At 40.1% G+C, this 27,234-nt stretch overlaps 3 protein-coding genes and 1 non-coding gene across 5 annotated transcripts; 3 read left to right on the top strand and 1 right to left on the bottom strand.

The window, feature by feature from the left end:
- Nucleotides 1–625: 625 nt before the first annotated feature.
- eif4g2b (eukaryotic translation initiation factor 4, gamma 2b) lies at nt 626–14,939 on the top strand (the record flags this gene model as incomplete). The annotated part of the gene is made up of 20 exons (XM_026172243.2): nt 626–759; nt 3,127–3,192; nt 4,569–4,694; nt 7,029–7,131; nt 7,263–7,394; nt 7,720–7,786; nt 7,887–8,038; nt 8,175–8,285; nt 8,597–8,779; nt 9,003–9,144; nt 9,236–9,399; nt 9,551–9,664; nt 10,110–10,238; nt 10,427–10,531; nt 10,991–11,206; nt 11,431–11,689; nt 12,323–12,527; nt 12,724–12,932; nt 13,096–13,217; nt 13,343–14,939. Coding segments are annotated over 20 exons (2,805 nt in total), but the record flags the coding sequence as incomplete, so codon positions are not given.
- LOC113027538 (small nucleolar RNA SNORD97) lies at nt 9,840–10,013 on the top strand. Its single transcript, XR_003273098.1, has one exon. It is a non-coding gene; the product is annotated as a small nucleolar RNA SNORD97 (small nucleolar RNA).
- Nucleotides 14,890–21,423, bottom strand: LOC113026338 (uncharacterized). The gene is made up of 8 exons (XM_080303296.1): nt 21,166–21,423; nt 20,348–20,488; nt 19,247–19,543; nt 17,892–18,079; nt 16,005–16,218; nt 15,607–15,705; nt 15,430–15,497; nt 14,890–15,251 (listed from the first exon to the last, which is right to left on the bottom strand). Exons 1-8 carry the CDS (start codon nt 21,421–21,423, stop codon nt 15,092–15,094), a joined length of 1,425 nt encoding a protein of 474 aa, XP_080159422.1. The 3' UTR covers nt 14,890–15,091.
- A 2,764-nt stretch (nt 21,424–24,187) lies between these two features.
- Nucleotides 24,188–27,201, top strand: lyve1b (lymphatic vessel endothelial hyaluronic receptor 1b). Of its 2 annotated transcripts, none has more exons than XM_026175012.2 (6): nt 24,188–24,355; nt 24,864–25,013; nt 25,456–25,595; nt 25,829–26,230; nt 26,375–26,453; nt 26,572–27,201. In XM_026175012.2, exons 2-6 carry the CDS (start codon nt 24,958–24,960, stop codon nt 26,780–26,782), a joined length of 888 nt encoding a protein of 295 aa, XP_026030797.1. In that variant the 5' UTR covers nt 24,188–24,355; nt 24,864–24,957; the 3' UTR covers nt 26,783–27,201. The 2 variants fall into 2 exon arrangements, with proteins under 2 accessions (XP_026030797.1, XP_026030796.2); XM_026175011.2 differs by having other exon boundaries at nt 24,199–24,355; nt 24,845–25,013.
- Nucleotides 27,202–27,234: the final 33 nt, after the last annotated feature.

Here is a 27,234-nt window from a genome sequence, read left to right as displayed (position 1 = left end):
CACTGCAACACGGTGCAGCGCTGGGTATGCAGACTGGTCCTCTTTTCGAGCTATAGCAGCAAAGCAACACAAAGCACCAACTGTGGAGAGCCAGTGTAACCCCAAGCATCTATTTCCACGTAGCGTCACGCTTCTCATTTAACACTTGGTAAATTGTAGAAAACTATAATGTTAAAACACGGTTTATGGAAAAAATTCTAAAAATCTTAGCAATGTCGTGACGTAGTCTATGGCTTTAGAGACCCACCAGGCTAGCTAATTAGGTTAGCCAGTTAGCTGACGCACCTTTGCTTTGTTGTAGCCGAGCAAAGACCTGCACAAATGTTTACATTTCGACATTTAATATCGTTTTATCATGCCACTTAATCAGTGTTCAGCAAACACATCTGTAGTGGGTTCGTGTATAACTTGCTTAAGTAAAGAGGCAGGTTTATGTTATTTATTTTTATTTATTCTTTTCTGTGAGTGGCTGGGCCTCGGAAGACCTAGTCACGGAATTGTTTATCAGTCGTGTAAATGTCTTTGGGTATTTTTTTTTTTTAAACCTAATCGTGTCCTGTTTAACGTTTCTCTAATCGTGTAGTCCGTGCCTGTCTTGTTTTCCCAGAGCCCCTATAGTGGCTAATTGCATTCCCTTTTCTCTTCCTCAGCACCGTTTTCCCCATCCCTTCCTATTCTTCTTATTCTTTTGAGTATTCTTCATTCTCAAGCCGCCAAAGTGGAGAGTGTGATTGCAGAAGGGGGTGCTTCTCGTTTCAGGTAATAAGTCATGGCCTGTGCAGGAAATGCCAACATGGAATTTTCTTTTTCTCCCCATGGTTAGCCCTCTGCTAGCATTTTGAGCAGGAACTTCCGGCCTATAGAACAAAGCAGGATGTGGGAAGGCTCAAAATGGCTGTCAGGCAATTCTTTGTGAGACCTTTTGAAAAAGGGGGTTGGGTATACAGACTGATCCTTGAAAGGGTTTCTGTCCTATTGGTTGGATGTTGATAAAGGCAGCACATCTGCAGGCAGAGGTAGTCATTCTTCACTTGAGTAGAGGTACAGATACTTGACTGAGGTAACGGGGAAAAGTAAGGTCTTTTGTATGAATAAATTTGTTTGTTTTTGCAAAGGAAGCTGAACCTCATGTGTTAATATAATGATAATAATAAAACTATTTTGAAGTCACACGAATAGAAACAATTGTTCAACCTTAATGGTAATGAAAGCTTGAGCATCTGTTGTGTAGAACCCAAGCAGAGTAAAAACTAAAAGAATTTTATAAAAACTACCTAGCTGCTGTTGCTTGCATTGTAGATGGATGCTGCCTCCACATCTAAACAGAGAAAGGAGTACGGTTGGGATTTGGCAGTTGTAGATCATCTGTAGTGGTGGAGAGTGGGGGGGTATGACTTAGAAATGTCACATTAATGTCTGTTGTGACCACTAGTAGATTTTGTGTGCAGGCTGTGATCAGCTGACTTGCGTTAAACAGCAAAGCAGATGTTAACACGGATTGTCACGGCTAATTTCCAGCACCCAGGCAATATAAAGGTGGAATTCAGTGAGTGAATCAAAATGATTGTAACTGAAGTTAATTCCATCTAAACATAGTGTAACCTGACATTGTCCTTTCAGAGTTTATATCTGACCAATATCTGTTCATTAAAAAAACCTAATTAATTGTCATACTTTTACACAAAATCTTTAAAATTTCCCTCTCAAATGTCACAAAGTACTCCTTAACTTTAGAAATAACCTTCTTCTTTCTTTGTCTCTGAGCGGCTTCATCGCTCCTTCTTTTAGCTCCCTGGGAAATAAAGTAGCTGTACCTTTAGCTAGCAGACAGTGAGGAAAAACTGCACAGAGACAGTTTTGCTGATACTGTGTTTGCTGATATTTGTTCATTTAAACGTTGCAGTTCCAGCTCATTCTGCCCACTTTAACCCCTGAGTGTGGAGCTATACATTATAGGGGGCGATCGTGGCTCAAGAGTTGGGAGTTCGTCTTGTAATCGGAAGGTTGCTGGTTCGAGCCCCGGCTTGGACAGTCTCGGCCGTTGTGTCCTTGGGCAAGACACTTCACCCGTTGCCTACTGGTGGTGGTCAGAGGGCCCGGTGGCGCCAGTGTCCGGCAGCCTCGCCTCTGTCAGTGCGCCCCAGGGTGGCTGTGGCTACAATGTGGCTTGCCATCACCAGTGTGTGAATGTGTGTGTGAATGGGTGGATGACTGGATATGTAAAGCGCTTTGGAGTCCTTAGGGACTAATAAATTTACCATTTACCAGGCCATTTTTGTCTCTCCTCATGTACAATAAGCACCAGTGATGGATACACCAATAGCATTGTCTTTTCATCCTATTGGTGTTAATTTACTTCTATTTAAGTAGAAGCTGTTTTGGGAATATGAACTACCAATGTTTCAGAAAAGAACAGACCTAAATAATTTAAGTCAAAATGGCAGCAACAACAAAAAAATATTAATGCAATAATGGGTTAATTTGCTGAGCAACTTCTGAATGCAATCCACATAAATTAAGTAGAAGGAAACTAAATTCGATCCAACAATACAACATAAAAGTAAGGGCTATACCAGAGAACTGCATTTTTACCAAGCTGACTTTACATTTGGAGTTAACCTTTCTTCTTGCAGATGGATTGAATTTGTCATGCAATTCATAAATATAACAATTCTTTGTCAGCAAACACAAACTGTTACTGGCTCTCTAATAACTGGCATAAGTGCCTCAAGTGAGTCTTATTCATAAAGCTCTTGGCCCTGCCAAACCTTTACTACTTCTCAGTTTAGTTTAATTTTTATTAATTTGTATATTTAGTGCCTTATAGGATTTCAAGCGAGCTTTGTTCTTCTAGCGATTACAAAAACTAGAAGATAGTTGTAAATCCAGTGATCAGTTGCGGTGCTACAGTTTAATTGGAAAGATATTTTGTGTTGTGCGGTGTGTTATTTTATATCTATGTAGCTCTTTACAATAGTTAATTATCCAACTGTGCAGTTTTAAAAATGTATTTTTAGTGAGTGCTTTTCTCTCAGTGTGTTCTTTAGTGCAACTGAAGGTTGAATGAAAAAGCACACCAGTGCTGCATGAATTTTAAGTGTTCCACTGTGTTGTTTACTTCTGCAGTGCTTCTTCGGGGGGAGGAGGTGGTAGGGGTGCACCTCAGCACTATCCCAAGACTGTCGGCAACAGGTTTGTATGTGTACTTAATATGTGATAAACTAATTGGTTGTAATAAGGAATCAGTAGGTATTATTCATTCCCCCAGTGTGGAAGAGATTCACTAGAAAATCTTGATTACCCTGATGTCATGCAACATAATAGCTGCAGATTGCCCAAACATGTTTACCATTCTGGGAAGCCTGAGATCACTTTACAACAAAGGAGTTTTAAAAAGTATTTAACAAGTTGGCAATGCATTAACATTTGTGTTGACCATTTAAAAATATTTTTGACTGCTTTTAGTGAGAGGCTTATTTTTATCCATCCATCCATCTTCTTTTTCCGCTTTATCTGGGGCCGGGTTGCGGGGGCAGCAGTCTAAGCAGAGAAGCCCAAACCTCCCTCTCTCCAGCCACCTCCTCTAGCTTATCTGGGGGAACGCCAAGGCGTTTCCAGGCCAGCCGAGAGATATAATCTCTACAGCGTATCCTGGGTCTGCCCGGAGGAGGGGACATGTTCCGGGCATGTCCCCTCCTCTGGGTAGGACATGCCCGGAACACCTCACCCAGGAGGCATCCTTGTCAGATGCCTGAACCACCTCAGCTGGCTCCTTTCGATGTGCAGGAGCAGCGGCTCTACTCTGAGCCTCTCCCGGATGGCTGAACTTCTCACCCTATCTCTAAGGGTGATCACGAAATAAGGGATATCACAAAACAAATTCCCCCTATTTAAGTGCCTTTAAGGAGCCTCCTGTAGAGACCTCGAGGATGTTGAGAGAACAAACCCCTCCACCACCTTATCGTGGTGGAGGGGTTTGTATGTCCCAGGGATCCCAGGGTCTATGTTGTCCGGGGGCTTTTGCCCCCTGATAGGGTCTCCCATGGCAAATTGGTCCTGGGTGAGGGACCAGACAAAGAGGGTTTCAGAAGACCCTTATGAGGAAAACGTTGCGGGAACAGTTTACCCTTCCCAGGATAGGGTTACCGGGGCCCCGCTGTGGAGCCAGGCCCAGGGAGGGTGCCCGAGGGCGAGCGTCTGGTGGCCAGGCCTTAGTCCATGGGGGCCGGCCGGGTGCAGCCTGAAAAGGGGACATGGGCCCATCCTCCCGCAGGCCCACCACCCGCAGGAGGTGCCGTAGGTGCATTGTGTGCCGGGCAGTGGCCAGGAGCCGGAGGCCCTGGTGGACTGATCCCCGGCTACCAAGACTTATTTTTATTTAACACCTAATTTTAATTATTGCTGCTCTGCTGCATGCTTTGAGGGGGCAGATAGACCTGCGGGGATCACTGTTGTGATGAGTGTGTGGTATTAAGCTCTATGCTTGAACAATTGCGCATTTCACTTTACCCACCACAAATTGAGATTCTGTGCCAGTATACTCAATCTCTTGCTCTGTATTTCTACAGCGAGTTCCTGGGGAAAACCCCAGGGCAAAGCGTTCAGAGATGGGTTCCTTCACGAAGCACTAGACGAGATGTCAACTCCAGCAACGAAAAAGAGCGACACGATGCAATCTTCAGGAAAGTGAGGGGGTAAGGTTCAACTCCCGATGCATATTTAAAGGGTTGACTGAGAGAGAGATTTTTTTTTTTAATTGCTACTTAACCCATTTCAGTTGTGCTCAGACTAAACAACTAAGTTTGGATGCCACAGTAAACCTGTCTGTAAATCAAGTTTAATCTTCATCCAAATTATACTTTTGTTTTGTGCAGACCTCTGTGGAATCTGTTAAATACCAGCTTAAGAGTTAAGATTCATTAATTTATTATTGGTATTGATTTATTTTGTTTTGTGGGTCATTGTTTACTGTGGTGATGAATAGGTAAGATGGAGGCAGGAGTCCCCATGGGCTGTGTGTGAATGAGAGTGAGACAGATGTACTAGTGAGGAAGAGAGTGCTGGCAGGGTGGAGTTGACTCTCAGGTGTGATTTGTGACAAAAGCATAGAAGCAAGAGTGAAAGTGAAGATTTACAAGACGTAAGACCTGCTATGATGGTTTGGAGTCAGCGGTACTAAGAAAAGAGACAGGAGCCTGAGTTAGTTGGCAGCGCTGAAGATGTTATGGTTTCCATTGGAAGTGATCAGTTTGGCCAGGATTAGAGAGGAGTACATCAGAGGGACAGCTGGATAGGCAAGGCTGAGATGGTTTGGATATGTGCAGAGGAGGGTCAGTGGATATATTGAACAAGATTTGTGGATGTAGTGAAGGAGGACATGCTGCCGGATGGTGTGATGGAGGATGCTAGGGATGGGGTGAGATGAAGGCTGATGATTAGGGCTGCCACAAACGATTATTTTGATAGTCAACTAGTCACCGATTATTTATGCGATTAGTCGACTAATCAGATCATCATCCACTGGACGTAAAACTACAGCTTATTTCACCAGCAGCATCTGCTCTTATATAACTATCATTAGCTTACAGCTTTAAGCTTTTAAGGTGCTAACTAAAAATAAAGACAAGATGATAGTTTATTCAATTTTAATGAAATTTGCAGATTGTTTCGGTGAAGTTTAATAAACTCCTTGCTATCTAAAATATAACAGGACACCGGAGTATATTCTCCAGCATCTCTCACTTCTGATAATCAGCTGTCTGCTTGACGTTTATTCAGCTGTGTAAAAACTATAACTTTAATCTCAGCCAAACCGATTTACTCAGGAACAAATAAAATACTAAAAAAAAAAAAAAAAAGCCAAACAACAACATTTTTAATTTATCTAAGTGACTCATATATATTTAACCTGAGTAGCGAAAGACGGCGGTGGGTTTGAAAACAATTTGCGGGGAGTCCGGTGTTCTCACCGCGCTAGTGACCCAGCCCCCGGCTAGCTATCAAGCTAGTGGGTAACAGATGTCTCCGAAAACGTCGGAGCGCTTTTGAAAATATGTGGTGTCCTGATAAACTGAGCTGATATTTGAGGTTTACACAGCTACATTCTCGCCTGAAAATATGTTAAACGTTTATTTTGTGACCCAGAAAGAATAATAAGAGTAATATTAAAACTAACTAGCTGCCGCCATTGTTGGAAACTAAGCTGGGCCGCGCTATGAATTCTGGGACACAGCTGCTTCTTCTTCTTCTTCGGGGTTTAACGGCAGCTGGCATCCTTGTACATGCAGTGCTGCCATCTTCTGTTTCAGTCCGTTATTACACTCTTAAATCCTGCTACTTATTCCTGCGTCTTTTGGGATCTTACAAAGCTTCAAACGACGCGTCGACTATCAAAATCGTCGACGACTGATTTAATAGTCGACGTAATCGTGACTAGTCGACAAATCGTGGCAGCCCTACTGATGATCTGCTGTGGCAATCCATGAAGGGACTTACCAAAAGAATATAATTTTGGTTTTCATTAAGGTGTTTATACCTCTTATTGAGATTATTCCAACTTGATTAGAAATGAAGTATTGAATTTCGTAGGGCTGGAGTCACTTACATGGCATGTGTTTTGCTAAAGGCACTTAAGCTCTGCTTTGTATGTATCAGGAGATGTTCACAAGTACAAAAGATCGGGTGACAGTGTTTCCTCTGGCAATCTAAGCTTGCCAGTGTTGACCACAGAATGCTCAGGATCTGAGCTCAGGATTTCTGTCTTTTTTTTTTTCTTTTTTTTTTTCTTTTTCTTTTTTGGTCGTTGTTGTTGTTGTTGTTGTTGTTGTTGTTGTTTTTTTGTTTTTGTTTTTCCCCCTTACAATAAACAGAACCTTCTTGGCAATATCACATGCCTACTTTTTGGTCTTGGGCAATCATTATATCCAGTCAAAATCCTTAAAATCTAATAAGTGTTCAGATTCTAATATTTAGTCTTGCTACCTCTCTTTCTTCTTTTTCTTTTTTTTTTTTTTCTTTTCTTTTGTTAGCATACTCAACAAACTCACGCCTGAGAAGTTTGACAAGCTATGCCTTGAGCTCCTGAATGTGGGCGTAGATTCAAAACTCGTCCTTAAAGGAATCATCTTGCTGGTAAGCACTTATCTGTATTCTTTGGAACGAAGCTAAATGGAAATGTATGCATCTATACTTGGCCGGCTGCTCTGAGTGATTCATACACTACGTGCTTTAATGACCTCCCTGGTTTTGTTTCTGCATTTCAGATTGTAGACAAAGCCTTAGAAGAGCCGAAATATAGCTCGCTCTATGCTCAGCTATGTCTGCGCTTGGCAGAGGACGCACCAAACTTTGATGGCACTTCACCTGATATCCAGACACCCCAAAAGCAGAGCACAGTGAGTCTCACTGATGTTCTGCTGCAAAATATTCTTTTCAGTCTGTGATACAGCAAAGTTTTTCTGTTTGTGACCTTGCTGTTTTATTAGGCCTGCTCAACACAGTTTAAAGTCATTAGGAACTCTTTACTTTTGAAAAGGATAATTGTGTGGGGTTTTTTTTTTTTTTTTTTTTATATATATAAATGACTATTGTTTTTAAAATCCCCATTTATTCAGATGAAAAAAGCAAGTCCTAACACTTTTTGTTAACCTTTATGGAAATGCCTTGAATTCATTTTTTTTTTTAACTGTTCAAACATTGGGTTTTGTCTGGTTTTTGTAGACCTTCAGAAGACTGCTGATTTCCAAGCTTCAAGATGAATTTGAGAACCGCACCAGAAATGTTGAAAGTAAGTCCGTTTGTCTTTGTGAATCTCCCAAGAGGTCCTCGTGGTGTAGTTAGTTACATAAACTTTTTGTTGCTTACCTCTGATAATCTTTTCGCCTCAGTCTATGACAAACATGACAACCCTCTTACTTCGGAGGAGGAGGAGCAGCGTGCCATTGCCAAGATCAAGATGCTTGGCAACATTAAATTCATCGGGGAACTTGGCAAACTTGACCTCATCCATGAATCTATCCTTCATAAATGCATCAAGACAGTATGGATATATTTTTTTAAATTGTGTTTAATAATCTTATCTTTTAATTCTGGGGTTCTTATTTGCAAGATAAACCAGAATATAGATCCATTACATATTCCATGACAATTCTCCCTTGTTTCCCTGCGCTCTGAAGCTTCTGGAAAAGAAGAAGAGAGTCCAGCTCAAGGATATGGGGGAGGATCTGGAATGCCTCTGTCAGATAATGAGAACAGTGGGGCCGAGACTCGACCATGAGAAAGCAAAGGTGACAGCTTTCATAAACTATAGCTGTTTGGAGAGGCTGTGTATAGGCTTAAGGTGTAAACACAACATCTCAATTCAACACTTTTTTCATTTATTTATTAAAAATGACTGTGTAACTAACATTCATAGGTCACAAAGTTGAATCATTAGTTTGTTAAATGCAAGAAAAGTAGGTGCATTTATTGTTTTTACTCCATCAGACAGAACCGTGAAGGCAATTGACCCAGCCAGCGTTGATATAAAATCAGCTCTAAAACTTTATTTACGAACTGCTCTTTGCTCACTTCCTTTTTCTCTCCATCCTGTCATCAGTCTTTAATGGATCAGTACTTTGGCCGTATGCGATCCTTAATGAACAACAAGGAGTTGCCCGCTAGGATCCGCTTCCTGCTACAAGATACAGTGGAACTTCGAGAAAACAACTGGGTCCCCCGCAAGGCTTTCATCGATAACGGACCAAAGACAATTAACCAGATCCGTCAAGATGCAGTGAAGGCGAGTCCATTATTTAAGGGTTCAGTTCATTCTGTTTACGTTTCTGTACATTAGCAAGGAGTCCCTTGTGATAAATGTGATGCGAGAAGTAAGCAGACAGTTAAAGGTTTCCACTCTGAAATGTGTTTAATTTAGTTCAGAGTTTTCAAAATGGTTAATATTGAATTTGAATTCTGGACTGTGGCACAGTTATTGACTGATTCTGTCATGCATGTTGTTGTAGGATTTGGGTGTTTTCATCCCAGCACCCATGTCTCAGGGGATGAGGATGGACTTCTTCCTGGAAAGCCCTTTCATGCCCAGCAGAATGAAACTGGACAGGGAGACTCTTGGGGGTTTGGCTGACATGTTTGGACAGATGCCAGGTGTGTTTTGTTCCTGTATCATGTATGCCTGTGCACTTCCTTTCTTGTTTTTGTTGTACGAGGCCATCTTAAAACATCTTTGTTCTCTCAGGCAGTGGGATTGGAACTGGCCCGGGGGTTATTCAGGACAGGTACTCGCCTACTATGGGACGCCATCGCACCAATCCACTCTTCAATGGCCACGGTGGCCACATTGCCCCTCCACCTCAGTCACAGTTTGACATGGGGCCCAAGTCTTTTGTTAAGTCCAACCAGGTAGCCTGCTTTTGAAAGTTTACATTAGTTTAGTCTTAAAGTTCTCCAGGTTAAAGCTGTGTGGAAATGGGGAAACAAATTATAGAACCTGTTTAGCTGCTTTTGACTGTCTTTGATCATTTGAATCTTTTGCCTGTGTGAACACTTATAGGTTCAGAACCAGCATTTCCTCAACCAGAACCAGAACCACATGGCCCAGCAGCAGGTCCAGTCCAAGGACATGCCTCCACGATTCAGCAAGAAAGGACAGCTCAATGCTGACGAGGTAAGTAGCTCCTAGCGTGGCTGAGTTAATTGTTGCCAAAAACTTTTTTTTATTTTTTTTATTTTTGTGTGTGTGTCATACTAAAAAAAGATTTAACAAAGTTAAAACATCAAATGTTTTACACTAGCCTGTAAAGGCTGCATTCTGCTCTCCTAATGTCCTGTGTTGAGTCGTGATGCCCAGTGATTATAAAAAGACGCGTTATTCTGAGGAATCCAACCTGCTGCTAGTCTTTCTTTTACTATCGTCTCTGTCTTTAATCTCCTCTTTTCTGTCCCTCCTCCACTTCTCCTTTTTATTCAAACTGGCAACAGGGTCCGCTGACTGCGATTATGAGATATGAGGGCATTTTATTTATAGCTGATATGGAACTTGAGTTGTTTTTGTTACATACAAAGACTAATACTATTGTCTCCTTTGTTCATGATGCCTCATGGCCCCACAGATCAGCCTCAGGCCTGCTCAGTCATTCCTCCTCAATAAGAACCAGGTGCCCAAGCTCCAGCCCCAGATCCCGACCATGATGCCTCCCAGTGCCCAACCCCCACGCACTCAGACTCCCCCTCTGGGACAGGTATGAGAGTGTCTACTTGTTTGTCAGTGAGTTAATCTAAGAGAACCGTTGGTGAGTTTTTAAAAACAACAAAAAAACTGGTTGTTGTACAACTAGCATATAAACAGCAAACATTAAATCACAGATTGAAGTGTCGTTTTGTTGGAGAGCTGTATCTGTGAACTCAAATACATGACTTTTGCCCTCAGCCTCCACAGCTTGGCCTGAAGACCAACCCTCCACCTATTCAAGAGAAACCGCAGAAGACTAACAAGAAACCACCTCCTGCAAAGGAGGAGCTTCTTAAAATGACGGTAGGGAGAACAGTTTCTGTCACATAAGCATATGTTCCAGGCTGAAGCAACACTTGACAATCATGTAAAATCCTCATGAATAAAAAGCTTTACCACAGCATACTCACAATTGAATTAAAACTGCAGGTCAGTTTTCCAAAAGGTTTGCTACACTCTCTGATGTAACCATAACAGCAAAGCAGTTCACTTATAAATATTGGTAAGCCTCCCTGTTTAGCAGTTTCTATTCATCACTGGTGAAATATAGAAGTGGCAAAATATATTTATGTAAGCACTTTGGTGTACTGCAAGATAATCTGCTTGCTACTAAAAAGATGAATTAGACTTGAAGCATTTTACCTCCTCAGCATGTGCATACAGAGTAGATGAAACCACAAGACCTACGGATGAGTTTGTTATGCTGGGTGATCAGAGTGACCACGGTTCAGTTCTGTTCATGTGCTTGCCTACTCCGTTTAGGAGGCAATCATGACTGAGTACTTGAACACTAAGAACCTGACTGAGGCTGTGAGTGGCGTGAGAGAGATGAAGGCTCCAAAGCATTTCCTGCCAGAGATGCTCAGTAAGATCATTGTGTGCTCCCTGGATTGTCCAGATGAGGACAAAGAGCACGCCAGCACTCTGATTCACACACTCCGCACTGAGGGCCTCATCACTGGGGAGAACTTCATGCAGGTACGTCTGCTGTTCATTCAGTATTGGAGAGCATTTCTGTGTTTGAGCACAAACACATTCAGTACGTTTAAAGACAAGAAAAGCTCTTTTATTATTTCACAATTATTTCACTGAGATTGATGTAATTATTTGTGACTAATTACATCGTATGTCACTGAACCCAGAAGGGCATAGTGTTATTCTTCATGCTTGAGGTATTTTCTTTCTCCCCTCACTCATTTTAGGCTTTCCTTAACGTCCTGGACCAGTGCCCTAAGATCGAGGTGGACGTGCCCCTGGTGAAGTCTTATCTGGCCCAGTTTGCGGCTCGGGCTATCATCGCAGAGCTGGTGAGCGTGGCGGAGCTGGCTCACCCCCTGGAGAACGGAACCCACTTCCCACTCTTCTTGCTCTGCTTGCAGCAGACGGCCAAGCTCAAGGATCGTGAGTGGCTCACTGACCTCTTCCAGCAGAGCAAGGTCAATATGCAGAAGATGCTCCCAGGTAGGCCCCCAATCCATCTACCAATTCAGGATTTTTTTTATTTTTTTTATTTTTTAAATATAGCAACAATTCACAACAGATAAATCTTAAAATCACCAATAAGCACTTGGCAATAGTGGAAAAGGGAGGGGGAGAAGCAAGTGTGGAATAAAATCTCAGATGGAAGAGAGCACAGGGTTACTCTACCCCCTCCTGGGAAAAAATGCCAAAGTGATTTCTCCCCTCATCTATTAGGCTTCTTTTATTCTGTCATTTTATATTCTCAGCATTTCCCTCCAGTTTACAGTATAACGATCACCAGAATAGTTGTACAGTACCCAGTGAATATTCAAGTTTGCCCCATCCCCCATCGATGATGTCTGAATGAGACAACATTACATTCATATTTAAATGAAGTTACAGTAACATACAGTCCTGCCAAATGTCAGTTTGTCAGAAGAGATTTGTAGGTAATGATGCTTCTGGTGCATGTTATGTTGGAGTATTGTGAGTAAATGAAATCTTAATAGGATGGAGCTAAATATTTGTTCCTGACCATATTAAAATGATCACTTTCTGAAACCTTAATTACCTAGGTCATATCAGGAGCACGTTCTGTCTGGCTAATACATGACTTGCTCTCCCACTTGGTAGAAATTGATCAGAACAAGGACCGCATGCTGGAGATCCTGGAGGGGAAAGGCCTGAGCTTCCTGTTCCCTCTGCTGAAGCTGGAGAAGGAGCTGCTGAAGCAGATAAAGGCAGACCCCTCTCCACAGTCCATCTACAAGTGGATTAAAGACAACATTTCACCCAAGTTTCATACTGATAAAGGCTTTGTCAACATCCTCATGACCAGGTAAATTTGCAGATGGACTTGACTGAATCTGTTTTCCCAGGATAGTCTTAGTCTGTTTTTATAACAGTTATAAATTGCATGCAAGTGTTGGTTTGTCTGCGATGTCACTAAATATATAGCCGCAAGGTCACACATTTAAGGCATTGTAACGAAGTTCTTTAGTTTAACTAACATTTGTCCTCTGATCTTTTTTCAGTTTCCTCCAGTACATCTCCCAAGAGTTGTGCGAGGCAGAGGGTGATGAGCAACTGGCAGCGCCCTCTAAAGAGATGCTGGAACAAGAGAAACAGCTGCTGCTGGCCTTCAAGCCCGTCATGCAGAAGTTCCTGCACGACCATACCGAGCTGCAGGTCAGCGCCCTCTACGCCTTGCAGGTGCACTGCAATGCCCGGGGGTTCCCTAAAGGTAAAGCAAATCTTGTACAGTTTAGCTAGTAAGCAACAAGAAATGGGGAGTGCAGGGATGTGAAATCTTGATTACTCTGATTAGTTACAAAAGTGAAATATAAATAATGCAGGAGTTGTGAATTAAGTGCATATTAATTCATTTGTTTATTGTTTTTAACAAGGCATGCTACTGCGCTACTTTGTCAACTTCTACGACATGGAGATCATTGAAGAGGAAGCCTTCCTTGCATGGAAAGAAGACATTACCCAAGAATTCCCTGGAAAAGGAAAAGCTTTATTCCAGGTACAGTAGTGCAGTTTAGTTTGTTAGAAAGAAAACACAAGAGTTGACAAGTTTTATATTCTCTCTCTCTCTCTCTCTCTCTCTCTCCCCCCCCCCCCCCCCCCCCAAAAAAAAAAAAAATTCAGGTAAACCAGTGGCTCACCTGGCTGGAGACGGCAGAGGAGGAGGAATCTGAGGACGACGCAGACTAAGAAACCAAGCGGAAGCATCATGGCGTAGATCAACCGAATCTTATTGTTAGACTTGTGTTACCTTATTAAACTCCATGCTTAATTTAACCACTACGATGTGGCACTCGGCTGCTTGTGTCTTGCAAATATAAACCGAAAGCTTTTACCGACAGGGCCTCATGTGCTACCACCTGCACCGTGATGATAGGCTGAGAAGCATTGTTTAATCTGTTGCCTAATTTTCTGAGATCTGTTTCCTAATCAGCTACATGAATTCTAGAGTGGCTCAACCATGTATTGTTTTGCTCAATTTGCTCCGTTAGGTTGTAACTTTATTTTCACTGTATTGCTTTTTCTTACGGATTTAAACCTCCCCCAGATAGGAAACTGCTTTATGGTAAGAACATGTAGGATTTTCCTCTCTAAAATAAGACAAATCTTTCACGATCTTTGCTAATTCTAGTTACAAAGCAAACAACTAGAAACATTAACATAAGGTCTTGTCAGCAAGCTGCTTTTGTGATCTTCTATCAGGGCCTAGCCTGGATTGCTTTTTATCATACATGCTTAAAAACAGCACCGGGGATGTAGACAAACGGGCTGCACAGCGATCCTTCTCGTGAACCACACGTTAAACCTAGATGGCCCGCTGAAGTTGAATGAAGCACAAGCTGGCAAAACATTTCATGACTGATAAAGGTGTCTCTTATTCAACATGTGCTCACTAAATTCCCACTTTGTTTTTGTTTGTTTTTTTGTTTGTTTGTTTTTTTAATAAGTGCTCTTCATAGTCCCTGATGATGAGCATGTTGGGTTTTTTTTTCTTTGTTTTTTTTTTTTTGTTTTTGTTTTTTTTCATTAGCATTAATCTTTTTGTTCTGTCCTTTCTTCCTGTCTTTTTTTTTATCATTATTATGAGTGGTTGCAATACCCATTCTCCAAATGTTACAATATTTAAAAAAGAGAAAAAATAAATCTGTAATCATTGGTTTGCTGTCGTCACGTTTCAAAATTGCCTGTGTTTCTACCTCTTAGTTAGATGGGCTTTTTTTTTTTTTTGTGCTGGGATAAAGAAATCCACTAAGAAGAATATTGAGCCCATGCAGATGCTGAAGTATTTGGTTTAATCCTGGCCTAATTGCACAATAAATGTATTGAAGCAGACATTAACAATGATGCCGTTGCATGTTTTACAAGTGTTAACATCTCATTAGGATTTTTTTTTTTTTTTAAATTTCACCCACATGATGAAATGTGTACTTATCAAAAGAGTAATGTCGACTAGATTTTGAAGCGGCCCTGATGAGGTTGGTTTTTATATTGAGGGCTCAAAATAATAAATGTTAGATTTGTCTGGCTCTTAAATTGGCAAACTATAAATTGTAATTCATTTCCCTTCTAAAGCTAAACAAATGACCATCAGGCTTAACCAAGAATTGTACTCTCAAGCCATGATTATGTCTAAGACATATGATTAGGGTCTTATTGTAAGGTATTCAGAATTATTGTGCACCTCTATTGCTTTAATGTCAATAAAGTCAGTACATGAGCACCTACTGTTTACCTGTATTTACTCTGCTTTACAGTTACATATTCCATCTGTCCAATAAAATACTTCACACTTGAACAACAGTTTGAATCTTCCAAGCAGCAGCTCTACTGGAGTGCTTTGATTTTCCCAGCAGCATGTGGTTACATTCGTGGTCAGTCCTGATCTGTGGGAATCCAGAAGTATTCCACCACCTTCCTGCTTCTGCGCAGAGGGCCTGAGTCGGGTCGCTCTCCTCCATAGGCAGGCAGCTCATCAAAGTGACTCGGACCCAGATCTCTCCCCATGTGTGGTGCTGTCACCCTGAGCATGGTCCTGAGTGAATACAGTTCACAATTAATTCTTAATAGTGGTCTTCAACCAGAGAAAAGCTTTACACTTACCTATTTGCCTTCAAGTTTTTGTAAATTAGAATTTTAATCTTATGTTGCTACCATATCTGAACGATTGTAGTTTGTGTGGCTTCCCCCTGGTGGCCAAAGTTTGTGTTTACCTAGATGAACTCCTTTCAGGCTCTTCAACGCTGGACTCTGGAGTGGAGATGTATACAGGATCTCCTTCCTGAACAAAAACCATAACATAAGCTTCTGATTTACTTTTTAAATGTCCTGTATTGTAGACCTAGACATGCACAGCTCTCATGTGAGTATGAGATGTAGGATCATCTCACTGTGAAATTTCTTGGAGTGCCATCTGGATTTTTGAGAATTTTAACCCTCTGGTCGCTTTCAGTCATGCACAGGAAGTAGCTTTTGATGTGGGCTTGACACTGTTGAGAAAAAAAATCACTTAAAGATTTTACTTTAAAGAGATGAAAATGTACAGAACAAAATTTTTTTCTTTCAGCCTTGTTGCAAACGTGTGACTTGCAATATTGTACCACAGTGAATCACTCAGGGACGTTTTTCAAGATGGAAATAATCATTTAAACAGTATATTTTATGCTCAGTTCAAATAATTTCTTCCGTGACTGTTTGGGGATAAGAGGTGGGAGATGGCACAAAAGCACAGTAGTGTCCACTGTTTTGTAATTGTTCAGTGGGCGTGAGAGCAGTGGTGCTGTCTTACTGCTTTATTCTGCCTCAGAGCCTTCAGGTCTTCCTGAACTTGAAACATGTCAGCCAGCTCCTGGTACTTCTCCCTCCAGCTCAGGCACTCGGCCACTCTCTCCTGCCTCTCCTTCTCAGCCAGATGCCTCTCTGCCTCGACTTCCCGCCGAGCCTGGGTAGCTCTTTTGCTCTCCTCTTCTGATTCTGTCGCTCTGCGTTTCCAGTTCATCTCACTGAGAAGGGACAGGATGAAATTGCATGCTAGAACATCATAGCCAGACTGCATCTTCATGCACCTTTAAGCTAAATCCAGTTAAATCTTTAAACCGTCTTGTCTTCAGCCTGTTGTGAAGCGTACTCTCATTCTGGTCTGCAGGATAAAAGCAATAAAGAAAATAAAGAAAATCCCTAAGACGTGAATTGAAAATGGTAAATGGACTGGTCCTTATATAGTGCTTATATATATATATATAGTGCTTATATATATATATATATATATATAGTGCTTTTCTACTCTGAGTACTCAAAGCACTTTTGTTAACTGTGTCGTCCAGTCAGGTATTTGTTGTTTGACTCGAAGTCTGTGCAAAATAAGCACACCTGGTCTTTGGTACTGTTCCTCACACTCTTAGAAGAGTCATCTTGTGTTGTGTTCATGGGACAACACAGAGATCATGTGAAAACTATGCAGTGAAGGTAAATAAGTACACTTTTACAGACTTTCTACACTTTTACTTAGCAGAGCAGCCTCTTAAAGTCCTTTATATATTGTATAATAAAGGAGTCTTGGAGTCAAGTACGCTTCCTCTGACTTTTCTCTTTGTTTCTGTTTTCTCCTCCTCTGCCTTGCTGATGTGACTCAGCTGAATTGAATTTTCTCAGAGCTATCAACTAAAAGGCCGTTATTGTTGCACCACGGACGGTCATGGACAATGACACTGAGTTTTGGGAAATTCCCTCTGAAGATAAATGGGAAATCCAAAAAAAACCCTCTAAAAACAAAAGTCAAAGTAATCACACACATATACAAACATGTTCATAGGTCTAACATCCTGATGTTAGAATTGCTCTTTTCTATATTCCCAGCATTAGATTGGATTTTTTAAAAGAGCTTGTGTATTTGGTATATCACAGAGCACTGGTTGGTACAAAATGCATTTTAATCAAAAAATCTGAATAGTTGTTTTTTTTTATCACACTCAAAAAAAATCTCACTTTTTTGACAGGAAAGTAAGGAATAAAGAAGACATCTCTAACTAAGATGTTTAAATTATTTCTTCTTGGGCTCACACAGTGTACTGTTATACATAGATTTGCAACACAGTGGCACGGTGGTTAGCACTGTTGCCGCACAGCAAGAAGGTCCTGAGTTAGACCCCATCATCTGGCCGGGGTCTTTCTGTGTGGAGTTTGCATGTTCTCCCCGTGTTTGCGTGGGTTCCCGCCGGGTACTCCGGCTTCCTCCCACCGTCCAAAGACATGCAGCTTGTGGGGAAAGGTTAATTGATTAATCTAAATTGCCCATAGGTGTGAATGTGAGTGCGAATGGTTGTCTGTCCCTGTGTGTTGGCCCTGCGACAGACTGGTGACCTGTCCAGGGCGTACCCCGCCTCTCGCCCTATGACAGCTGGGATAGGCCCCACAGTGCCCCCCGCGACCGTGAAAAAAGATAAGTGGAAGTGAATGGATGGATTATTGCTTCCCTCATCTACTCTTGTTAAGGCAGTACAACTTCTTATTTATGTAGAAGAAGCTAGGACTAAAGCACAACTCCTATTTTTCATTAATGATAAAAACAAAACAAAACCCTGAAAGCAAAAATCAGAAAAGAGAAGTACTTAAAGATGATTTAGTGGGATGTAAGAAAATCAATCACAGTTGCCAGGTGTCACTAAAATGTATCTACCCCTCTTTAATTTGGACATTTTCTTGGGTGAGCTTCCTCAGCTTGTGTCGGAGGTCATCTCTGTCTGCCTCCAGGCTCCTGCTCTCCTGCAGGAGGGCCTGTTTCTCTCCAGACACCCGATCCAACTTCAGCTTACTTTCAAAGTAGTTCTTCTCTGTTTGTGCCAGTAAAAGCTGCATGTTCGCGTGCTGCAGAAAGAAAAAGCAGATGTCAAATTAAGTGTTACGGGCTTTGATTGAATGAACTAATCTTCCCGCTTGATTCAGGAAGTTCATTAACTGAGGTTAAACAAAAAAAGGAACTGAGCTGGAAAACTGCGTCTAAAAGCACTTTGAGTTATTTCTGCCCACAGAGATTGCATCTGCAGTTTGGACGATGGATTGCCATGATGACACGGGCGTCACAAACCATGTACATATCCTGGAAAGCTCCTCTTAAGGCTTTATCCTTCACTTTAACTCATTAAGCCCCAAAGTGACATCAAGGAAAATCGATGGTGTAGTCATGTCAAATATTCCCATGTTCCCAAAATAGCTAACTTTAGAATGCTTGTTTTTAATGATCAAAAGTCATTTTCAATCTATTTAGGATTCCTAACTCATCATGTCCGATATTATATCACGTCAACAAACTGATGCAAAGCAAGCTAAGTGATACATCCCAACCAACACAAGATTTTTAGGACTGATAATATTTAGTTATTTAAAAATCTGATATTCTCATATATCATCCAATAGTTTTTTTTTCTTTTAAATTTACAAAACAGATTTGTCTAACAGTTGTTTTGCCCGTCTTTGCTCAGATCCGCTGGCTGTTGCGTTTTTGGTGCTCCAAACGCTTTGCAGAGTGCCCTCTGGTGGTACGACTATGCAACATCAACACTCATAACATGGTTGAAGGGTGTTTCTCCAATTTCTTCCTTACTTTTTCATTTTCATTTATCTGTCATTATAATTCCCGTTACTTACAGATTGGCAAATAGCTACCTAATCAGGTTCCACTATGTGAATACTGTAAGTACTTTTTCTAGTCTTATAACAGTAACAGAAAATGCCATGTGATAACCTTTTCACAAGGTAAGAAAAGGAAAACATAAAATACTGAAAAAATATACACTTTTACTTCATTTAGCTAGAAGAGTATATATTCTATCCTATTCTTGCCCAGCTGCAGTGTTATTTATTTATTTAATAAGATAAAGAAACAATCAAAGGAATTTTTTATTTAGCTCTCGCCCTAAGACAGCTGGGATGGGCTTCAGCGCCCCCCGCAACCCTGAAAAGGACAAGCGAAGTGAATGGATGGATGGAATTGTATTCAGCTTAATAGATCAGCGTTCTCTGTCATGTGTTTACCTCCTTTTTAAGCTTCTGCAGCTCTTCACTCAGACGTCCCCTGTCAGCCTCAGCTGCATCCTTGTCCCGCTGAAAGCCCAGGGACCGAGCCTCAGCCACAGCCCTGCCCTTCTCTGCCTCCGCCCTGGACTCCTCTGCTTCATCTGCAGCTCGCGAACATAACATCGACCTTTGCTGGCTCTGGTACAGCTTCTGCTTCAGCTGATTTGGGTCACACAGAGAGAGGTGAATGCTTGCTGCAGTGACATGATCGAGAAACAGTAGACGCCTGCTTTGTTTTACCAACGTAACGTGATTCTAACCCTTTGGAGTGACAAGGGTCTGCTTTAGCTGGCATGAATGGGTTAGGTTATATAGGTTAGCGGAATAATATGCATCTCCTTCATACATTCATATAAGATGTCTTATATAAAACTAGATCTAAGACTTCAAACACCTTAACAAGCTTTTCTGGACATAAAAAATTCATTTATAACACTTACTTTTATTTAAAGAATGCCTACTGTAAAGATCCCTCATGTTCCCTCATTGACACAATGGCAGTTCTGAAAAGGCAGTCACATTTCCTGCCACAAAGATCTCCCCCAGCATACCACAGCCACATAATCCTCTCTGTGTAGGGTCAAGCAGTACGGTTCTCCTGGTTTATGCTACACATTCAGTTGCCCATTTGTCAAAAACATGGTGAGGAATGGCTAACTGACCATAGCAGGTTTTCTTTACACATAAATTTCAAAATATAAAATGGTCACATATTTTATTAAAGCTGTAAATTTAGTCTGACATTTAAAGCTGGCATGTAAACACTGTTTGATAGAAGCACATGCTGTTTTGCTGCTGTTTTAACATATGAATCTAACATTAATGTCCTGGAGAACAGGAAGCTGCTATAAGCCAATTGTAACTTGATGTAACTGAATTAAAGTTTTCCAACAGATGTAAAGACAAGGTTTGAAAGAAGAACATGTCTTGATTCCTTCCAAAAAGTCTGATTGACTACCATATAGGCGTGTGGTTATACTTTCGTTTTTGTGCTCATAAGTGGCCTACTGTTTCATCTCTTGGTTATTAGTGCCATTTAATAACACTGTTTGGCTGTACCTCCTTAACTTGAGCCTGTAGCTCCTGGTTCAAGTTTCTGAGGTTCCTCATGGTTAGCTCACTCTCTGTGCGCATCATAATCCGTTCCATGTGGATCTCGTTTGATAAATACTTGTTTTCTTTCTTCAGGTCCTCACATTCCTGAGAGAATTTATTAGTGACACACAGTGTGAACTAGAAGCTACGGAGCCGCCCCCCAGCACCACCACCCACCCCGAAATATACAAACTCATAAAATAATGAATTATGTCATCATGAGAAATTATGACCTTTACAAGTTCTCATTATATTTACAGCATTTTTTTCACATTCATCATGCTTTTTGTTTTACGTTTTATGGTTTATGGTTCATGTCGTCTTTTTAAGATCATTTAACTGGCCTTGGAAATAATAATACGAGTGTGATCATTTTTTACGCTCGTCTGGGAAACTCTTTTCCTTCAGGTTTTCCCAGAAGGATTCAGCTTCTGAACCAAGGTCTTAGATATCTGAGAGGTCACGAGTGCACTGGCTTACACAACATGAATTATTAATATTTATCATACATTTCCTGTAAGGATGCTCTTACAGTGAAGCTGGAGGATGTTAAATGTTACACCTGCTGTTATGAATCATATGAGAACTCAGCAGTAAAATCTACAAAATAAATAAATACAAATAAAAATGTTTCTAAAAGTGAAAAAAGTGTGTGTTAGCTCTGTAACTGATTTTACAATTGCCTGAATATTTGAATGCTGAATCAGAGTTAATACGAATTATTTAATCTTAACGTTACATTTTGTAAAGAAAACATTCACTGTCCTTTTCTACCTTCTTACCTTCCTCTTTCTGACCAGCTCCCCCTGCAGATGATTGAGCTGGAGGAAGGAGCCATTGGAGCTGACGGCGCTGACTGGCCTGACCGCCCGCACAGGCCTCCTGGACGGCCTGGAGAGGACTTTAACTTCTTCCGTTACCCCATCCTTGAACCGGCTGCCTCTGTTAACGTTACTGCTGCTCATGGAGAAAGATTTGTACAGGCTGTCATCTAGCGAGGACATCTGCAGATCTGTGTGCGATCTGGCCCTGATTGACATTTCAAAGAAAAAGAGAAAAAAACAAAACGACTGATGCAGTTTTGCCAAAATGTCACTGTCACCAAAGGAAAACAAGGGCTCCCGGTTTGTTGTTAGAACATAGGCCAGCAACCTGAATAAAGTTCTCAGTTTCATGTTTGGTTCACTGGGTGGATCCTATCACCAGCCCAGCTTCATTCAACATTTATTGGGCAACACGATAGCAGAAAACGCACTGAGGCAAACAGTCTCTGTGTTTTGGTAAGAGGACACTTTCTATTCCTTAAAAAGCCTTAAAATTATTAATAATTTTTATATGTGAAATTGAAAAAGTCAGTGGTGTCAATTTATTTTTATGTATTTAAAGTTTTTTCAGTTAACTAAGGACCAGTAACCATGGGTAGCATATCAGAACAACAGAAGCACACACACACACACACACACACACACACACACACACACACACACACACACACACACACACACACACACACACACACACCTCTATATCTATACTTGAAAGGTCACTGAGACCTATTCTTTTGATGTCAGATTTCATTTTCATGTTTTCACACTTTTTTTTTACTGGTTCGTGATTTTCTGACAGTCTGTAGAAGAAGATAGACACACCCAACCGAGGAAGTGTGACCACTTAACATCTTTCCTGGGCCTATCAGTGGACCAGCAGTCTATCGCTATCCTCAGTCATTACTGCTTCAGCCTGAAGAAGGCAGGAAGCACCATTATTTACACAACAGTCACTGAGTCATTGCAGTAGGACACACTGGACTGTTTTGCTTCCTGCAGTAGAATGAAAGTGGTGATACTGCAAGTTTTAACACAACAGGGGAAAGTACTCGTCATTCTAACCTGCCTTTAACTCGTGATTATGATGTGTTCAGGGTACCAAATGCCAGGTCTGATCACATGATTAGAGATTACATGAGAAAGCATGCATCGTTTTTATTGAAAGGCTAGTTTTAATAGTGCAAAAAGTTAAATGCGTCAGCTGAGTTGATAATCCATATGCAATCAATACGTAATTAATAAATAACCTTAATACTCAATACTTAATACTTAACTGAAAATGCCACACTTTGATTGTTGGGTTTTGTTGGGTCTACCTTACAATATAAAGTTCCTTGAGGTGACTGTTGTTGTGATTTGACGCTCTATAAATAAAATGGAATTGAACTGAACTTTAATCATAAAAAAAATTAATGCAAAAATATTCATGAGTCCTTTCACTGAAAATCATTCAACTTTACTTTCATGATTAGATGTTCTCATCTAATCATGAAAGTGCATTATTCAAGTGTTCATGATAAAAACCCGTGTGAATGTTTTTCTTGGGGGTTTTTGGTATTTACTAAGATAGAAACTAAACTGCAGTGAGGCGTTTCACATGATGCTCCAGGCTTAAGCATTTAGTGTGCCACTTCTTATTTTTATTATCCCAAAAGATTTGATCCCAAAATTCTGTTATGTATTTTTTTTGTCCATGTGGAATATACTATATAAATGACCTTGCAGAATACCATGAAGCTCTCTTGTTTATGTTACTATGCATTAACCACCAGGGAAAAAACTTACTGGTCACAAATCATAAATAACATGTGCTTCTACACATGTTTTTTGTCGCTTTGCTTTCCAGCTGTGCACCCTTCCTGAAGTTGAACATTTTTTTAAGCATCTTTTTCTTCTCAGTGTTTGCAAGTGTATATACAGTCCTCATAAAGGGACTCCTGCAGTTTGTCTCTATAATATAAAAGCCCTGTGTTAACTGTTGTCGTGGGTTGGTGCTGTATGAATAGATTAAAACTGGTTTATTTTTTCTATACTTTTTAAAATATACAACACTATATTTTTGTATACAACACTTTTTAGTCCATTGATTGATCATTTTATTTTGAAAAAATTGTATAATATCAACATTATGTATGTATTTTGTAAGCTCTGTTAATGGAAAGGGGCTGGGGCTGATATAGTGCTACATGTTGAGTCGCTTTAGGAAATGAAAAGATCAAACAAATGATTGATCAATGCATAATCGATGTAGGACTTAAAACAATTAAAAAGTAAACAAGCACACAGCAGTTTAAACAATTCTAAATACATTTGCACCATTACTGTGAAAGACAGACTTAAATATACAAGTAGTTCAAAGATTATGTGCCATGAGTCGTGATTTTTTTTCCTTTTTTGATCTTTGATAGGTGCCGTGAATGTGATGATTTGAAACATAATATAAACACAGAGGAAACTTGGTTATACGTATAAAATTGGTTCCAATAGCAGACAGCAAGAGTGAGGACAGCAGAGGAAAAGTTGGGAGGAAATTCCTTTTCCTACAGCTTATGGAGTGAAAAAATACCTTCATCAGAGATGCTTACGAAGCAGAAAAGCTCAAACTCATACAAATAGTACAAAACAACATTTAAGAAGGCTTCTTTAACCATATCACACTTGTAAAGTTTGATTTTTTAAAAATGAATAAACTCTTCACCCAATTGACAGTTTAGATTATTACATCCTTTTATTTGATTCTTTTATGAAACCCATATTCCTATATCTCTGCTTTGGAAATCATTAATATGTTATCACTAGTACAAGATTAGTGCTTTAAATGTCATATATGTCATGCATCTGCAATTTGATCACCCAAACAATAACGTTTAGAGAGTTACTGTGAAGGTCTTTCTCATGAGGATGCGTGTCCTATCTCCTAACAGGCCATAAAGCAGATTTGACCTTGTTTTTCCTGTTTCCTCTTCTCTTCCCTGTCACATTTGTTCTTGGGCTTCTCCCTCTGCTTCAGTTTATTTGATCCTCCACCGTCATCCACGTTGGGTATACTTTGTCATACAAGACATGGCAAGACTTTGTTTGCCATCAGTATTACCTGTGATGTTTGCCCTGTTTTTACAAACCTGCGAATCCACTTTAAATAGAGGTAAGGTTTTTGTATGTTTATTTCTTCATTCACTTTTAGATTTAATCCTGGGATATCCCACAAGTTTAGCGTTTCAAATTCTAAAATTTCATAGTTGTTAAGAAGTTTAACTTGTGTTTTTGAAATGTCTTTTAAGACTGCCATCAGATTTTATTGTTAAGAAGATGAAGATGTTTGGCTCCTTCTGTGATATTAAACTTTAATATATTAGCAAAAGATTAAAAAAATGATTTTTTAAAATGTTTTTCTGAGTATTCTTTGTCGCACACGGAGTGTGTGTGTGTGTGTGTGTGCGCTCATATTATGGTTTATTTCTTTGTAAAGTAGATGTACACACTGTGGTTACCTGTATATTGATATGTATACTTTATATCATAAGTAACAGATCATAAGGCTTTTCACAGGACAGTCAGTTCTTCTTTTACATCCATCCATCTTTTCAATGTAATTTATTTACAAAGAAAATTCGCTTTAAAATTTTTTTGTTAGTAATTTCTGAGAGTTACAGAGCCACTGGAGTCTTCCTGCTTATTGAAGGAGGAACCGACTACACCTTGAACTTCACAGCTGCCAGAGATGCCTGTCTTTCACTAAATGTCACCATGGCGACGGAATATCAGATATCAAAAGCAATCACACATGGACTGGAAACGTGCAAGTAAGCAGAAAGCATTTAACTAGGGTTTAATACATGTTGACCCATATGCATTTTTCATATTAATAAATCATGCACAAAAACAGGCGACTAACTCGAATGCGTTTCCCAGTAATAACATAAAAATATTTTAGAAAACACAACTAACTGTCCCAAATACACAAGATCGATGTATTGCATAAGCACTTGGGTCCATATATATTTGGTTAGTGGCACTTTTTTTGGGGTAATTTTGCCTTCTTACACCATCACACTTTAAATTAAACCAAAGATTATTTAAATCAAGGAGTTTAACATTTGCATTCCCTGTTTATAAATTACACACAATCCCTGATTTTCTGTGGCTCAAAACTAATTGGACAGACTGACCTAATTTTAACCATAATGATTGTTGTTTAATATGTGGATAAAAACCATTACTATATTACTGTTACTATTTTAACAGATATGGCTGGATAGCTGAACAGATTGCCGTCATCCCACGAATTTCCCCTAAACAAAACTGTGGCCAAGGCAATATCGGGGTAGTGTCATGGAAGACATCAGCAGATAAAGAGTTTGGCGTCTTCTGCTTCAATGCATCCGGTATTACTTATTTTCTTAGTTTATGAGACTAATATATGCCATAAACGTCAATTCATCCATCACAGATGTCAAATGTCTAATGCCAAGACCAAAGTGTCTGAGTGGCACATAACAATGTAATGACATGATCAGTGTGATTGTGACCCGCAAGTGGTTTTCATGTTGTGCCTAATTACTGCCTGTAATTACAGCATCTGATCACTTAAATAGAACTGAACCATTGATTTTCTCAGCATTAACAGATTTGGAGACAACAGCCAGCCCACAATCCCCCACATCTCCAACTCCACTGACAACTCAAACCACACATTTGGTCACATCAACAACAAAGTCCATGTCCTCAACAAAAAAGTCAATAACAGGAAAATCTCAGCCGACACTTCAGCCCACACCCTCAACTTCAGCTTCTGATGTGCTTGTCAAGACATCGCAGTCAGCAAGGATTTCTTCCTCTGCCACCCCTTCTTTTAAAACGTTCTCAACCCATATTCCTGTTTCCTTGCCTCCGATTACCACTCTGAACCCCCCTGGTACCACTTTTACCTTTTCTGCTTCCACTCATGCCTTCAATTTCCCAGCTTCCTCTGAGTCGGTGCTGCCACAGACTGAGAGCCCCACAAAACCATCTCTAGGAGGTATGTTCTGCAATATCTTCTTTTTTCATTGTTTGATTTTGCTAACATCATTTCAGCAAAAAGAAACCCAAACATTTGGATAAATGATTTTAATCAAATTAACTTATTTACTTGTTTTCTTTTGTTGTTGTTTTTCTTTATCAGCTTTACATGTAACAGTTATTGTTCTTGGCATCATTCTTCTGCTCCTGACTGCAGCAAGCGCTATGTGGTACTTTCAAGTGTGAGTAATGTTTTCAGCACTTAAGGAACAACTTTTGTTTCTTTGTTTGCAATAATGTGGTGTAATCCACATATGTTGTCTTTTATTAAAAACACTTTTCTCTGTCTTTTTGGAAAAGGAATGTTTTCAGGTGCTTGTCTCACTGGCAGCAGATGGATAACATCGAGACAGAGATGTGGAATTTTACTGATAATGATATGAACCAACTCGGCCAGTATGGACCGCAAGGAGATGATGATGATGACGATGAAGAAGAATCAGACCACAAGTACTCCAGTGATATCACTCTGTGTGTGAAATCAGACATCAAAGCAAACTCTTCAGAGTAATATGACCATTTTGTGCAAGTTTTTGTAGACACAGCTGTGTTGTCTGATAAAAACAAGATTAGAAGATCATTTACGTCATAAACTCTTCGGTTGATTGTTGTACTCAGAAAAATCCTTTATACAGCCTGATGCAGGACTCTTCTGGCTACAGACAACTGACTCTGGCTCTATGTTTAGACTTGCTGTCATATACACATGAATGAAGGTGGAAGCCAACATATGCTTCGCTCCTGGTGGTGGAGAAAAAAACAATACAAATATGTAACTGACACAGACCATATTGTAAAATAATATTGAAAATATACAATAATAATTGTGTGACCTGTATTTCTGTATTACAGACAACCGATACTAACAAACAAGCTTTCAAAGTAATACTATTATTACTTTTATTATGAAAATAAATTGTGTTAATGTTATTTACAAGTGTCTTCTACCCCCCCCCCCCACAC

This window comes from Astatotilapia calliptera, chromosome 7 (assembly GCF_964374335.1).
Source record: "Astatotilapia calliptera chromosome 7, fAstCal68.1, whole genome shotgun sequence".
Classification (NCBI taxonomy): Eukaryota; Metazoa; Chordata; class Actinopteri; order Cichliformes; family Cichlidae; genus Astatotilapia; species Astatotilapia calliptera.
The sequence above is the reverse complement of the archived record's forward strand: the minus strand, read 5'-3'. Positions and strand labels throughout refer to the sequence as shown.

Excerpts from the sequence above, each read along its gene's own strand:
- LOC113026338 (XM_080303296.1), bottom strand. The coding sequence starts at position 21,423 with ATGTCAATCAGGGCCAGATCGCACACAGATCTGCAGATGTCCTCGCTA. Across the intron at positions 19,544-20,347 it reads TACAGGCTCAAGTTAAGGAG|AATCACGTTACGTTGGTAAA; the intron begins GTACAGCCAAAC and ends CCAAAGGGTTAG. Across the intron at positions 15,252-15,429 it reads CCTGAAAGGAGTTCATCTAG|GACCATGCTCAGGGTGACAG; the intron begins GTAAACACAAAC and ends GTATTCACTCAG.
- lyve1b (XM_026175011.2), top strand. The coding sequence starts at position 24,274 with ATGGCAAGACTTTGTTTGCCATCAGTATTACCTGTGATGTTTGCCCTG. Across the intron at positions 25,014-25,455 it reads CATGGACTGGAAACGTGCAA|ATATGGCTGGATAGCTGAAC; the intron begins GTAAGCAGAAAG and ends CTATTTTAACAG. Across the intron at positions 26,454-26,571 it reads GCTATGTGGTACTTTCAAGT|GAATGTTTTCAGGTGCTTGT; the intron begins GTGAGTAATGTT and ends TTTTTGGAAAAG.